Below are 14,669 nucleotides of genomic sequence, written 5' to 3' on the forward strand. Positions count from 1 at the left end.
TCGTTCGCGCGCTCAAGGCGCTCAGTTGCCGGTTTACCTGAATGTGCAGGATGTGCAGTGGTGATCACAAGCACCTTTACAGGCGAGCAGGCAAGGAATATCCGGCGACAGATGTGTCAGCCCGGAGGAACCATCTTGGACGAGGTTGAGAAAGGCCGATTCGCTTCGATTGGTGTGGCTTGGCTCTGGGGGTTGTGCTTGCTTTGCTTGCTTAGTACCGTGGACCCGTGCCTGCCCGCGGTAGGCATGAGGTAAAGTTCGACCTTAGCGCCATTAGTGAGCGTTCACCGCGTATGGAGAGTCGTCCGGGCCGACTTGGCCGAGCGAAAATCCCGTTAGCGATCAGCGCTAGGCTGGCAATGGGGTGCTCAACCCCACATTCGGTACTGCGAGTCATCAGACTCAAACACGACACTACGAGTCATCAGAGTCGACTTGGAACACGACCGAGGTACCCCAGTACTGAGTAGGTACGGTGTATATTGACGCGCTCGATTGTCAACCGTTTGACCAGAACCATTGACGCTGCCACTGCGGCGGCGGGACTCTCTTACCGCCAGTTTCGTTTCAGGCGTTAGCTGTAAAATGGGCTGTCCTGATGATTGCAGAGCGCCTACCACTGATTTGTTTATAACAACAATCCAACCCAGCCTCGAGGCATATCGCTCAATTCGTGCTCAAGACAGCGCCTAAATCGTTGCTAAATGGCTGCGAGGTGGAGACATCCTGCCCCATCGGAAGAAGCTGTCCGAAGAGTTTCGCCAGGATGCCTGCGATCAGTTAGAATATGATACGAGAGATACGGTCTCTGATAACCCCGCCAGGGACGAATGATGAGACCAAGGGGTACCTGTTGGTAACGAGAGCAGGAACCTAGTCCTGCTATAGTAGCATGTTTGCTGCAGCTAAAATACGAGGTAAGGTCGATCCGATCAATGTCCAACAAGCCGTCCAAGATCACCTAGAAAATTCTACGAAGGAAGCGAGTGTAGCCCAGTGAAGCCGCTACTGGAATGTTTTGAGAGACTGCTTCGGCGTCTTTCACCTGATGAGTGCCACAATGTAGTATCTCCCCATTTGCCTGACGCAGCATCCACCGCATGCTGACGTACAAGCGTGTCTACACGTAGTATACGTGGTATATCCTTAAACACAAGAGAGTAGTAGGCAATCCAACAACAGCTTGCAGAGCCGTTCCATGCAATGGAGCCTCTTCAACCCTTGCCTCTTGTGATGCGAACCTATCAGCAGGGCAAAGAGTTGAACCGCCGTGGCAATTCGTCTACAGTACCCGAAATACGCACGGGAGGAAGTGATCGACGACGTCGTGTCAGCCGATTTGGTATGTCATTTCTCGCAATCAGACACAAACGCCCGGCAGATCAGAGTTTGAACGCCGGAAGGATACAATGCCAATACCCGAGTGCCACAGAAGGGAGGCAATGCCACGAAGTCGTGCAACAGTGCGATTCATACGATTCATACGATTCTGCACAAGGATGCACCTCGCTGCGGTTGGGAAATCACCGCCGAAGAACGCTTGAGCATTCAACGTGTTCTTCGAGGAACACCGTGAAAATAATGATTCATGCTACCGGTGCCACGTTCCGAGATTGCAAGTAGGTCTTGCGGTGCTGGTTGATGTCGGTCTCAGCGCCCCGGTTCAGTGGTGTCCACTTGGGCTCGTCCTGGAACAAGCGCATGGCCTTGATATACTGTTTCGCGAGTCAATACACATTCTTCCTGATGGTCTTTCCCCAACTCACATTGTTCTCGTCGGTTGTAAATCGATGGTAAATGCCTGCGGGCAGAATGATCAAATCATCCTTCTCCAGCCGGATTCTCACCCAGTCATCGCCCTCTGATCGGACATCAAAATATCCCGCACCGTCGCGAATGTATCGAATCTCTTCATCTTCGTGTAGATGCTCATGGAAGAACATTTTCACCTTGTCCTCGTAGACGTTACCCATGGCTTGGGGAGACACGGTGATCTCATCACGATTCTTGTAGTGGCGGTCTTTAGCGATGGCATCGACAGCAGACAGTTCGGGGCAGTGGTGGTACAGCACGCCGAGCTTCGCAAGGTAGGCGGCATCGACTTCGCGGCCGGAGTCATGCGTCAGACGCTGGTCGCCCTGAGCAGAGATATGAGCGACGTGATCAATCTAGAGAGGGGAGATGGTTGAGTGTACCTCTTGATTGTCAAACCAGTATGCCTTCATTGTGATCGGTAGTGATGTTCGAGTAGTGGAGGTGAAGATGCAGCTGTGTGAGAGTCGATCAAAGGAAGCAGCAGCGGAGGTACCGACGAGCCTTAAAATATTCGCTAAGAAATTCTATACTTTCAACTGCGATGTGCACGTTGAGAGAAATTCTTCTGCCCTTGGTCAGATACAAATCGCCGCACACCACCGTCGTCCATGGCGCCGCTTGCGCAATCGGACATTGTCAATTCACCCCGCAATGGCTGAACAGTCGCTGGTCTCCACTGCATGACCAGGGCTACGTGCCTCTGTGGAATCAATCCATCACCCACGATTGTTGGGTGCCAATCGTCCACATTACTCATACACCGTACTCATACTCGTACGCCTCTCTAATCTGCAACAAGGCAACATCATCAAAGTGGAGGATATTTGAAGACGAACTCAGCTGGAATTCTTGCCCTCATCGCGGACCATCTTTGAAGCTCGACGATTGACGACTGAAGCACCACTCTTCCACTACATCGGAACACAGTAAGGTCAGCATTGAGACATTTAGACGCCATTCTGTCACGTCTAGGCCTCCTATCTGCTGTCTACCGAGTTCCTCATTGCCTTTATTCGGCCCATAGAGACCCACAATACCAGGCACACTTGAATCACGGTAGCCAACACCGAGCTGCTTGCCCCCCTAAGGCCGAATCTCGGTCCTCTGACTAAGAACGTATTGCAAATCCATCTGATATTTGACGTCGAGAGTAAGCACTTGGTACCCGAAAATCCCCACAGGCTTGACATTCGGCTCCTATTCTATGGAGGTCAAGGGGCAGTTTCAAGTCTAATCCGAACCTCTACCTGGCCACCCACGAGCTATTGGGGCCTGTGCTTGCATACTCCATTTGAACGAGTCGATAGAACCTCGAACTGCCGGATCTCAGGCCGCTCTCCTCTGCCCAATCTGTGCCATTGTCTGACCAGGAGCAATCAAGGGTGCCTGTGATGGGACAGACGGCGGGTTGGCGGAACTCTTGAGACTGAATCCCGCAAGCCACCCAATGTCCTGCCAGAAAGGGTGAGAAGGAATGGGCCACCACTCAGCCTCGTCTGGCAGCGATATCGACCAATCCATGTACTCGTATCGGAGGTTCGAAGTATCGACGAGCCTCCTATCAAGATGACAGAGACCAAGCATAGGGTTTCCTTTGACAGCCCTATGTCTCCAGCAGCACACCGTTCTCCCCATGCCCCAAACACCGATCTCAGCAAACTATCCTTACCATACACGACTGACCCGCCTTCTCCCTCGAACCCGGCTCAGCAGAAAGTATGGCTCATATTCGGCGCAACCGGGCACATGGGCCGGTCCGTGACGAAGGCCGCTCTCGCGCACGACGACATAGTCGCCGCGGTAGGCCAGTCTTACCAGGACGCGCCGTCGAGCATGGAAAAGTGGCACGAAGACAAGAATCGCTATCTAGGATTGTTATGCGACGTGCGCATCCGCTCCAGTGTCTCCTCCACGATTGAGAAGACGATGCAATGTTTCGGCCGCATCGACATCATCGCAAACTGTTCAGGTTACGGCGTGATTGGCGCCTGTGAAGACCAAGACGAGCACGAAACCCGAAATCAGTTCGAAACCAACTTCATGGGCACGTTGAACATTATTCAATTGTCGTTGCCCTACTTTCGAAAGCGGCAAAACGGAAGGTATCTCATTTTCAGCTCAACGAGCGGCGCTCTCGGTGTCCCGGGCCTGGGACCGTATTGCGCGTCCAAATACGCCGTCGAAGGGCTGATCGAAAGCATGCTCTATGAAGTTGCGCCGTTCAACATCAACCTCACTCTGGTAGAGCCCGGTCATCTGAGACGAGACGATAATATCAATTTACCGCCGCCGCCGCCGCCGCCGCAACCAGTGTCTCAAACCAACACATCCGCTCCCAACGCCGCAGGAGCAGCGATAAATGGAAAGGGTCAGGCTCGGCCCCAACAACAGAATCCCAAGCAGACGGACCTTCCCCTCTTTGGACATTTCAAAGTCGCGCGGCCGTCCTCGCCGTATTCGACCAAAGATTCTCCAGCGGCACACACGCAACGCACCCTGCAATGGATGGGCGCCAACCAGCCCACCTCGGTGGTCAAAGCCGCCGAACTGGTGTGGCAACTCGGTCACTGTCGCTACCCACCGGTCCGACTGCTCCTGGGCAGTTTCGCCGTCGAGAGCATCCGCGACCGGCTGAAGAGCATCATCGAGGAGATCGAGGACTGGAAGCACTTGAGCTTCCCGCCCCTGGAAGGGTTCGAGGAGAAGGAAGATGACGAGGATGGAGACGAGCATGACGACGGCGTCAAAGAGGATGAAGCCGTCGAGCAGGGAGAGGGAGAGGAAGAAGGCGAGGGGGAAGGCGAAGGCGAAGGCGCACCCGCACCCGCACCCGCAGCAGACGGAGAACCCACGCAAGGACAAAAGAAGGACGAAGACGCCGGTAGAGACGCGCAAATCAAGCTAGAGAGTCAAATGGACTTGGATGAGTGAATGAGGAGGCCAGGGTCCGTCCGGACCGCCCTATGGCGACGGACACGTACATACTGTATGCGCTGCTATGGCCGCCGCGGGATTCCACCAAACACACCAACACACGGAACACCACAACATCATCATAGACAACATTGGTTCGCTTGGCAAAAAGACCGTTCGTTGTCTCTTTGATGAGGAGGCACCTCCAGGCGCGACCCTGCAAGCCCATTGAGAAATCGCTAGGAGAGGGGCGGCGGATTTGCTTTTGACATGTCCTTGACATGCCTGGGTCATCGCTCCTCAGCACGCCTTTTGGCTCCCTTCTTCATATCTGTCTGACCATCGTCGCAAGGCTACACGCTGCATATTGCGCTCTTGGGGAATGGAAGCCGGACTCGCGAGAGAGCAGAAGAAGAGGAGGTCAATTTCGGTGTCGGGTGTCTGGATTCATCCTTGTGTGGAATAGTTCGATACTACAGCACTCCACACAAGTCCATATCAGCTCGACCGTCCATCACGTCGTCCAGCTTCGAGCTACGCTGTGCTCGTGTACTGAGCCAGTAATATCATAATGAGCCCCAGTTTCGTCACGGATTGTCCGACTGGCCCGTAGTAAGGGATCTTGGGATCATGGTTGTTGGCATATGGTCGCTTGCCATTTGCCTTGGCCTTCACGTCTCACATTCAGGCCTTCTCCGCTCAGTGACGCAATTTCCAACACTTTGAGTCGATCTTGATGATACTTCGGCCGAGGAGTCGTGGTTGCCTGCTTCTTGAGGATGTTGATATGGTAATTCCATGTAGTCGTACACACGAGCGGCGGCTCATCCAGGTAGCTAAACCAGCCGAGCAGTCACGCCCATCTCTCACAGCGTGATACGCATGTGATCACTTGCGCCAAACGCCCTATTGCAGTTTGGACACTTCCTTGCCCTCAAAGTCAATCTCTCCGCCACGCAATCCTCGCAAAATGTATGCCCACAAGTTTTGATGACGGTATTCTTCAAGTTTCGCTTGCAGACGTTGCAGTACGCGATCGTCCTCAACATTTCATACTGCTCTGATTGACCGGATTTGGATTTCCAGCTTTCCAGCTGCCGGCGCGTGTCTTTGAGCGACGACTTGAGTTCCTCCACTTCGAGTTCGGCGGCGCGGCAGGCGGAGGAGGTAGAGGATAACTTCGCATCTTTGGCGGTGGATTGGTTCTTGAGTTCCGTGACTTGGGTGTTGAGACGAGCGATTTCCAGGGTATGGGTGATGTTTTGCTGTTGAATAGCTCGGTGGTCATTTGTTTTGTGGCTTAAGGCATCTTTCATTTCAGATACTTGCTTTTCCAGCGTAGCCAGCAGCGCGCGAGTGGAAGCTTCTGCCTCTTTTAATGCTGAGACCGCTTCTGAAGACTTAGCGTTCTGTAGCCGTAATGTCCGGATTTCCCCGGCTTGGGTTTCCTTGCTCTTCATGGCGGCAAAGAATTTTTGATCAGCCTTGGTCTTGTCCATCGAGAGCTTCAGGACTTTGTCCTCCATGGCGGCAAACTCGGCGGTTTTCTGGCTTGCGATCTTCGAGGCCTTTTGAAATGCCGTGGACATAGATGCCAGTTCCCCGTTCAAAAGGTTGTACTTTCTGTCGAGTTCACGGTACCTGGCCCGCAGATCCTCAAGGCTCAATGCATCCAATTCCGCATTGTCCACAGCCATACCACCTGACTGAGCAGTCAGTCGTTCAGTCTCGGATTCCAGTGCTCGGATGCGATCTTCTTGTGCGGAGGCCAGTTCTGTGATTTTCTTGACAGCCTCATGATTCTGGTCGAGCGAGGACTGTTTCACAGCCTGGTCTGCTAGCAATTCGTCTCGATTGTGCCGTATCCTCGCAAGATTGGCCTCCGATGCCGCCAGCAGGGAATCCTTCTCGGCAATGGCCGCTCGCTGCTCGTTCTCCAGCTGAAGCTGATATGTTGTCCTCTCTGACCGCAGTTTTGTCGCTTCTTCCGTCAACTCGGTATTGGTGGCTTCAAGATTGTTGATTCTTTTGATGACGTCCTCATGCTGTGACTTCAACTGCTTGAACAGTTCCGTCTTCGCGTAGTCTTCATCAGTTAGAATTACGGACTTTGCTTGCAATTCCGTTAATTGCTTCGTCAAGGCCGCATTCTCTTCTTCCAGTTTCTCGAGTTGCTCTTTCTGCTTTTCCGAGACCGCCGCTGTCTTGTTCAACTGTTGTTCCAGGTCGGCCAGCTCTTCGGAGTTATCGGAGGTGCCGTTGACTTGACTGTCTTCCCGCTTGACGGGGCCACCATCTTCTGAGGGTTTCGTTGCGCCTAAAAGTGCCTGTTTTTCAAGCTTGGCAACAGTTACACTTTTCGCTCTGTCGATTTTGCGTTCGGCGGTCATATAACGGAGAGAAGCATTCTCTAGCTGATGCTCAAGCTCCTCCTTTTCCGACTGTAGTTTTTGTAGCTCGGCCACGTGACCTTTTTCGGCGGCGAGTAACTTTGCTATCTGCGATTGTAACTCTGCTACATCGGGAGACACGGGTTTTGTAGAGCCAAATAATCTTGATATGACTGCTTTGATTTGTCTCGAGCGGCTGCGGAGATGTTCTTCAAACTGGTCTTGGTCCGCGAAGAGTAACGAAGAGGGCAATGACTCGGCATCCATGTCCACATCGTCATCCTCTTTGGCGATGACTTTGACCTCGTCAATGACCTGTTGGAACCACGAGTCAATGACGCGGAGATGGTCGTCATGATATCGAGCCTTTTTGCGCATCTCTTTTAGTTGACCCTCCAGCGTGTTCTTTTCTCTCTTGTATTCTTGCATCTGCCGGTAAATGGCATCTTTTTGAAATCTCTATTCACCGTAGGCTCGTGTCAGCGTGATCCGGGCCAAACAGGGCGCAGGATTGGGATTGGGCTCACTTCGAGGTCATCTTTCCAAGGCATGTCATCATCCTTGTGAGCTTTGGATGCGCCGTTCGCCTGGGTGGCTTGTCGCTTGAGAGGAGGAGCAGAGTCGATGGAATCATAAGGCGAGGGTCTCTTGCGATCTTCCATCTTGACTAGGCTCTGTTGAGAGAGGGAAAGGGGGAGGGATTCGACGGCCGTCATCAGTCCTACTGTTCCGATGGGCAAGGCTTCCGCGGAGAAAATGTCCTTGAAGCGGCCCAGGGCGGAAGCAAGATCGAGGACGCCGGGGAAGCAGGCGACGTGAATGTGATGAGTCTTGTGACAATTTGCCTGTGCTGAGGCGAAGATGCGAAGAAGTCAACGTTGCAGGGCGAGAAGAGCAAAGGAACTTCAAGGTTTCGCCGAACACGGTTTAGCTTGAGAATGCAGGCTTGGCAGGCCGCCACCAACCAAAACTGAGTTGCAAGTGAGGATTCAGTGAACGTGAGGGGACGCGACTCAGAAGTGATGTCCACATGCTGGCAAGTTGGGTGGCTGGACATGATTTGAAAGCGACGTCCAAAGTTCTCTTCCTGTAAGAGACAGATCTCGCTTGTACTGCCATGCCGTCATTCAGCTCTGTGGTCCGCAAGCCGGGTCAGAAGATCCAGCCCAGGGCCCCTAAACGAAACATCCAGAGAAACGCGGCCCGCCATGCGGCGCCTCCATCTTTGACGCCAGAGAGCCAGACTGTGAGTCCCGCTGTTGAGGCCGTTGATAGAGAAGCACAGAGAAAAGTAAACGAACTGCAGCCAGCAGAGGCAGAGGCAGTCCACGATGGAAACGAAATCCCCTCAACCATTCCTTCCCTTTCACCTTCGATACCTGCGATTGTCCCGTCAGTAGAAACAGCAAGAGAGACCTATGAACAGGCAGTCAGCAACGCAGAACCAGTCACGGACCGCGTACCATCTTTATCCGTCGAAATCACCGTGCCCGGCAGTGCGAGCACTGGTATTCAGATCATCCACCCTGTCAACTTCACCCAGAGCGACGGAAGTGCTATACCAAATGTCATCCCTACCATCTCTAGTAATACCCCGTCCTCTACGGCGCAGAAGCGAAAAGCCACAAATGAACCAACCCCTGCTGCTTCGGAAGGCTCTTCTCCTGAGAGTGAAGCCACAGAAGAGCCTAGGAAGCGTCCAAAGACCACACCTGCTGCCCAGCATGTGGAAGAGCCAGAATCTCAAGCGCCCTCTGCATCTGATACCGTTCCTTTAATGCTGAGACACAGTCCTGGATACCGGCGGAGCGAGTCTCGTACTTCGGATGCACTCATCCAAGATGCCACTACAGGTGCTGCTCACGTCTCTGAGCTAGCGCAGCACATCGAGAACAGCGCAAGATCACAACGGTCTCGCTCAGAGGCCCGCTCTGTCTCACAAACCGCGGAGCCTGAGGAGAGCATATCCGCGACAACTACCCAATCCAAGCCCAGGCGAACCAAAAAGAAGAAAAAGTCAAAGTCAGAAAAGATCCAAGAGCTCGCCCAACAAGTCGTCGATCAGGCCGTTAATGGTGGCCAAGACAAAGATAATAAACGGAGTCGTCGCCGATCACGACTCACCACGCCTGAGAATGCTGAAGAGCTTGAAATTGACCCTCAGGAGGTCTCGATGTCTGAGCTTGTAAAGGACATCAAAGTCGGCCGCAAATCCGAAACAGAGAAGCGAATGCAAGAAAACTGGGTGGAAATCAAGGAGCGGCGGAAGAAAGATGTGGAAAAGCGCCGAGAAGCCGCCCGCGGGAAGAAGAACACCGCCAATGGAGAAGACCGGGAGCCTGAGGAGGCAGCTGTACCCAAGCAAATCATCGTGAATGGGGTAATCGTGGTCGCAAATGAATCGCGGGAGGTTGCTTTCGGCAGCGGCCTCGAGCAAGCTGCGAGAGAACAAGCGGATGTCGCCATCGAAGACGACAGGATCTACAAGTACGTGAACCAAGCCACATTAGGCAAGAACGCAGGTCGCGATAAACGGAGCAAATGGAACGAAGACACGACCAACCTCTTCTACCAAGGTCTCCGGATGTTCGGCACCGATTTCAGCATGATTGCCAACCTCTTCCCGGAAAGCGTCGACCGCGGCGTGGTGAAGAGGAAGTACCTAGCCGAGTTACAGAGCGATCCTGCCAGGGTCGATAAATGCGTCACGGCGAAAGAAACGGTCAGTCTGGACGAGTATGCCGCCATGACAAACATGGAGTTTGAAGATCCGGATAAGCTCATGAAGGAACTTGAGGAAGAAGAGAAGCGGATGAGAGAGGAGGATGAAAAGAGGAGAGCGGACCAGGGATATGTCATGACAAACGACGGGGCGGACGTTCCACTACCGTCCACCGAGACAGATGATGCTGGAGCTCAGACTGCCGTGGAAGATGAGGAGCAAGATGAGGATTCTGCCATACCTGCGCCTACTCGAGGCGACCAACCACCCCGTACAGTCAGAAGCCAGCGCATCAATGCTCTGGCCGAGAAGGTCGTTCAAGCTGCCGTGGCATCAAAGAAGAAACAGCAGCGAAGGACGCGAGAGTCGACCGGGGGTACGCGCGGTGGACGAGGTGGCAAGAAAGGAAAGAGGACAGTCGAGGGCATTGAGGAGAGGATAGGCCCCCTCGATGAGGTGGAGCATTAGCCTGGTCTGTTTGACTTATGATACCCCCTTTGCGAGTTCCTTGAATGGTGACGGTAGCGCGTGCAACTCTTGATATTGAGGCGTTCTTCATCGCCACCGTATCTCATCCCTTCCATCGTCAGCGTCGTGACCGGGTCGCTATTAACATTAAAGAAGTGGTTGCCAAACATGTTGTACGTGATAGATTTGGCAGGCGTGAAGGAAGCAGCCACAGTGATCGTCGTAATGGGTAGGAAACTTGTGCCGTTTGACTGCACGATGGCACAGGAGTCGAGGATAGGGAGGAGGACCTCATGAATAATTCCTGATGCCACTTTGGCACCGTGTTGGTCGCTGAGCTAGATATGTGCGCGGGTGCTGATAACGATGTCCACGATGGCACCTAGGACGGGGATATCCTTGTATGTTGTCGTCGGAGCCGATCTGGAGGTGGTCAAGTTGTGAATGCCTTGATCCACGATGAAGCCTTCACTGCCACGCCCGCTTCCTTCTGGCCAGACACCATATCGGGGGACAGGGCCGTCTCCAAACCGAAAAGAAACCAGCTTCGTGGGCACAACCCCGGTCACGAGTTAAAAATCCTACTGTAAAGCAACTCGTGGCGCCCAATCCAAAGATCCAGCATAGGAACAACCTGTCCCGCCTCCTCTGTGCTCAACCACCACACCTTCTGCAGGCACTCCCTGATTGAGCCCTGCAACTCCCTGCTTGCAAGTACGGTCTGCGCCATGTACGGACCCATGACACTCGCCCGGACGGCGGCCGAAACAACTGCTTTGGCGTGGTTGAGAAGAAAAACGTATGCCGAGTCTGCGAGGGAGAGACGTAACGCTAGGCACACTGTGCCCCAGAGCGGGGCAAAATGGCCATTGACGGAAGGGATTTCCAACGGGGCAGCGGTGATGGATGAGATTTTCAGGTCCCGGGCGAAGATGTCCAAGGCAGTGGCGGCAACTTCATCCATGTCGTGGTCCCTATTGGCGTGTTTGGCTGTCGTTAAGAAGGCTCTCTCCCACACGCTGAGAAGAGCACGACCTTGAGCAACACTGGCCCGCCTTGCCACGTTGCAGGGCGTGGATGCGTCGAGGTCGTTGTCGAGGCCTGACAGCGCCATAGGGTCGCGGAACGCTGCTAGAGCGTAGGGGATGTTGGTATATGCCATTGACTGGATGGAGAGCTTCAGGAATTTGTGGAAGAGAGCCAGGTTGGTCTCCTTCGCTCCTGATGCTTTGTGGTGAGCCAGGAAGGATTCCAGGCCGCTGGAGTAGGCAAACGAGCCTAGGGGGAGAGCCGAGTCGGAGAGAAGCATGAGGTTGTGAATTGACGAGTCCAGGGATAGGGAAATGGGTAGTGAGACAGCTTCCAAACTGCCATTGCTGTGGACTCCGGTCATCACCTTCGAGCCGGATCCCTCGACAGAGTTCAGTTGCGCTCTAGTTGACCGTAGTTCTGCCTCGAGCTCCAGGACTCGTGCGGTGAGGACGGCTGCCTCATCATGACCATTCATGTTCATGTCCATGTCTTGAGCTGAACCACATTATTACATATGCCATCCACAAGGCTAGCTCTTCGACCTCCTACCTGTCCATGTATGTCCGTACGTTCTCAGCTCCATGGCACACGAGGCGAGCGTACATCCGTAGTTAGTGGGAAGCGCATTGTGAATTGTGCACATTGTGGCATGAAGCTAAACCGGCGTGTGGGGAATCGTCAAGCTGCTTTTGGTGCTTTCTCCAGGTTGATGATCGCATCCAAATCCTCTTCCTAGTATCTGATCGTGACCATTGCCACTTCTCTGCGTCACTTCAGACTCCCTTTGATAACTACACAATAACAGAACCCGCCAAATCCGAAACATCCCTCTTCCTTTGGCAGTAGATGTCTCCGTGAGAGCTCTCAGGGTCTCGGACCCATCACCATCCCCGTCACCATGTCCGGCAAGCGGATACTCGACGCCATTGCGCTGTTGAATGTCTCCAAGGACATCGCCGTCAAGCACTTGGACATTCGGCTCGGTCAAGCTAAGGTGTACAGCCAGTCATCTTCTATCGCAAAAGCCATCCGGAGAAAGGGCTTACCTGTCCTATCTACGGCTGTATCACGACTTGCTTCATCCCAGTCATCCTCGAAACCGCAGAAAGAGGGTATCCTGCAGGACCATTTCTACAAGCCTTCAGCTGAGAACACAGCAGCCGACACTGCCGCTAGTGGAGATCTGAATGTCGAACAAGCAAAGGCAGACAGGGCTCCGCTCCCTGATGGCACAATTCCACCGCAGGACAGTGCGATAGGAGGAGAGGCTGGTGACGGTATAACATTCAACAAGGTGCCTGCAGGAGAAACAGCACAGCATCCAGTCGAGTCACAAGGAGCTCAAGATCTACACTTTCAATCATCTACAAGGCCCAATATATCAGGGTTTACGCCCCTCGAGTCACACGCGCCCGACCAAGCCAGAAAATCCCAACGACAGTCCGAAGACCAAATCCCTGCGCACACCGCTGAATCGCCCTCGGCAGAAGACACTGCCAAAGAGTTTGGTGTGGAGCAAGAGCAGGATGTGTTCTACCAGCCATCCGACAGTGTCACGCCTGTCCTGTCAGCATTGCCCCGAGTCCGAGTACCTAAAACAGAAAACGATGTTCAAGAAGGAGATTCACACATCGAGCCTGGCCTCAATGCCGACGTCTACTACCACGGCTCAAAGCGAGAAGTGGCGGCGGATGAGCCTTCGGAAGAACTGCTGTCTCAAATCTTCCACAATCCCAGAAACGCCAGAATGTTTGCACAGAAAGCCCAGTACGCTCCCGGTGGTGTTCAGCCTGGTGTGCATCCAGCCTCGACAAGACGGCCTCGCAACTTCCACACCATGACCGTTAGGCATCAGAAGGCTTCTGACACAGACCCAGAGAGCCTCAAGCAGCTTGGTGCTGACCTGGCCAACGATGTCCAGAAAATCAATGTAAGTCTACTCAACCCAAGGTTGTGCGGTGCTGAACTGATCAGACTGACAGATGCCCTAGACCCAGCAACAGCAACCCTACCAAATGCGGGAATCAAAAGTGCCCTCCTCACGAGTGGGCCGCATTTTCGAGTTCGGAGGGCTAGCGGCATCCATGGCTTTTGGCGCAGTGAGCGAAAGCATCAGCCGCTCAGGAGGTCCCCATGGCTCTCTGATGCTGAGTGCGGCAAACATGGAACGTCTTGTTGCCAAGTTGTCCAAAATGAGAGGCGCTGCCCTCAAGCTAGGCCAAATGATGAGCTTTCAAGACTCCAAGCTGCTTCCCAAGCCTATTCATGACGTGCTTCAACGTGTCCAGGATAGTGCCGACTACATGCCTGCGTCGCAGCGTGACGCGGTGATTGCTGCTGATTTAGGTCCAAATTGGCGGGAGAAATTGTTTCAGCAGTTTGATGAGCGGCCCATGGCTGCTGCGTCAATCGGCCAAGTTCATGGTGCTGTGTTGCAGGATGGCAGGAGAGTCGCCGTCAAAGTCCAGTACCCGGGTGTGGCGGACTCGATCTCCTCTGACCTTAATAACCTTTCTTTACTGCTCAGCGCGTCTCGCCTCTTACCCAAGGGGCTATACTTGGAGAAGACGATCGCGAATGCCCGAACCGAGCTCGCTTGGGAATGCGACTACGTCCGCGAGGCGGGTGCAGCTAAACGCTTCGCGAGGCTTTTGGCAGACGAGGAGGACGTCTTCACCGTCCCCGAGATCGTTGATGAAGCGTCGGGAAAGCGAGTCTTGACGATGGAGCGGATGGACGGAATCCCAGTCACCAGAGTCCAGAACTTCACACAGGAGCAGAAAGACTGGATTGGCTCGCAGATCCTTCGACTTTGTCTGCGAGAGATTACCGAGTTCAGATATATGCAGACGGACCCTAACTGGACGAACTTTCTTTACAACGCGAAGACGAACAAGCTGGAACTCTTGGATTTTGGCGCATCGCGGGAGTACCCAGATCGGTTCATCGACTTGTACGTCAAGACTCTCATGGCGGCCTCGAGGAAGGACAGAAAGGCGTGCGGAGACTTATCGATACAGTTGGGCTACCTCACTGGCTATGAGTCGAAGGCCATGTACAACGCTCACATCGACTCTGTCATGACTCTGGCTGAACCATTCATGGACTTCAGTCCTGATGTCTATGACTTTCAGGACCAGACCATTACCGATCGTGTACGAGAGTTGATTCCAGTCATGCTGAGGGAACGACTCGCACCTCCGCCGGAGGAGACGTACAGCCTGCATCGCAAACTGAGCGGAGCTTTCCTGTTGTGCGCCAGATTGGGCAGTCGCGTGCGCTGCAAGGACTTGTTCGAGAATGCGCTCACCAAAGCTGGCTTACGGTGA

General features: G+C 53.7%; 6 protein-coding genes across 6 annotated transcripts; 3 read left to right on the forward strand and 3 right to left on the reverse strand.

The window, feature by feature from the left end:
• Nucleotides 1–1,586: 1,586 nt before the first annotated feature.
• On the reverse strand, nt 1,587–2,225 carry G647_00936 (uncharacterized protein; the record flags this gene model as incomplete). The annotated part of the gene is made up of 3 exons (XM_008724339.1): nt 1,587–1,715; nt 1,767–2,138; nt 2,196–2,225. 3 exons carry the CDS (start codon nt 2,223–2,225, stop codon nt 1,587–1,589), a joined length of 531 nt encoding a protein of 176 aa, XP_008722561.1.
• Nucleotides 2,226–3,381: 1,156 nt separating this feature from the next.
• Nucleotides 3,382–4,746, forward strand: G647_00937 (uncharacterized protein; the record flags this gene model as incomplete). Its single annotated transcript, XM_008724340.1, has 1 exon — nt 3,382–4,746. The coding sequence occupies one exon, from the start codon at nt 3,382–3,384 to the stop codon at nt 4,744–4,746; it is 1,365 nt and encodes a 454-aa protein (XP_008722562.1).
• An 848-nt stretch (nt 4,747–5,594) lies between these two features.
• On the reverse strand, nt 5,595–7,834 carry G647_00938 (uncharacterized protein; the record flags this gene model as incomplete). The annotated part of the gene is made up of 2 exons (XM_008724341.1): nt 5,595–7,577; nt 7,646–7,834. 2 exons carry the CDS (start codon nt 7,832–7,834, stop codon nt 5,595–5,597), a joined length of 2,172 nt encoding a protein of 723 aa, XP_008722563.1.
• Nucleotides 7,835–8,235: 401 nt separating this feature from the next.
• G647_00939 (uncharacterized protein) lies at nt 8,236–10,308 on the forward strand (the record flags this gene model as incomplete). Its single annotated transcript, XM_008724342.1, has 1 exon — nt 8,236–10,308. The coding sequence occupies one exon, from the start codon at nt 8,236–8,238 to the stop codon at nt 10,306–10,308; it is 2,073 nt and encodes a 690-aa protein (XP_008722564.1).
• Nucleotides 10,309–10,873: 565 nt separating this feature from the next.
• On the reverse strand, nt 10,874–11,815 carry G647_00940 (uncharacterized protein; the record flags this gene model as incomplete). Its single annotated transcript, XM_008724343.1, has 1 exon — nt 10,874–11,815. The coding sequence occupies one exon, from the start codon at nt 11,813–11,815 to the stop codon at nt 10,874–10,876; it is 942 nt and encodes a 313-aa protein (XP_008722565.1).
• A 423-nt stretch (nt 11,816–12,238) lies between these two features.
• On the forward strand, nt 12,239–14,669 carry G647_00941 (uncharacterized protein; the record flags this gene model as incomplete). The annotated part of the gene is made up of 2 exons (XM_008724344.1): nt 12,239–13,270; nt 13,332–14,669. The coding sequence occupies 2 exons, from the start codon at nt 12,239–12,241 to the stop codon at nt 14,667–14,669; spliced, it is 2,370 nt and encodes a 789-aa protein (XP_008722566.1).

Source organism: Cladophialophora carrionii (assembly GCF_000365165.1).
Source record: "Cladophialophora carrionii CBS 160.54 unplaced genomic scaffold supercont1.1, whole genome shotgun sequence".
NCBI lineage: Eukaryota > Fungi > Ascomycota > Eurotiomycetes > Chaetothyriales > Herpotrichiellaceae > Cladophialophora > Cladophialophora carrionii.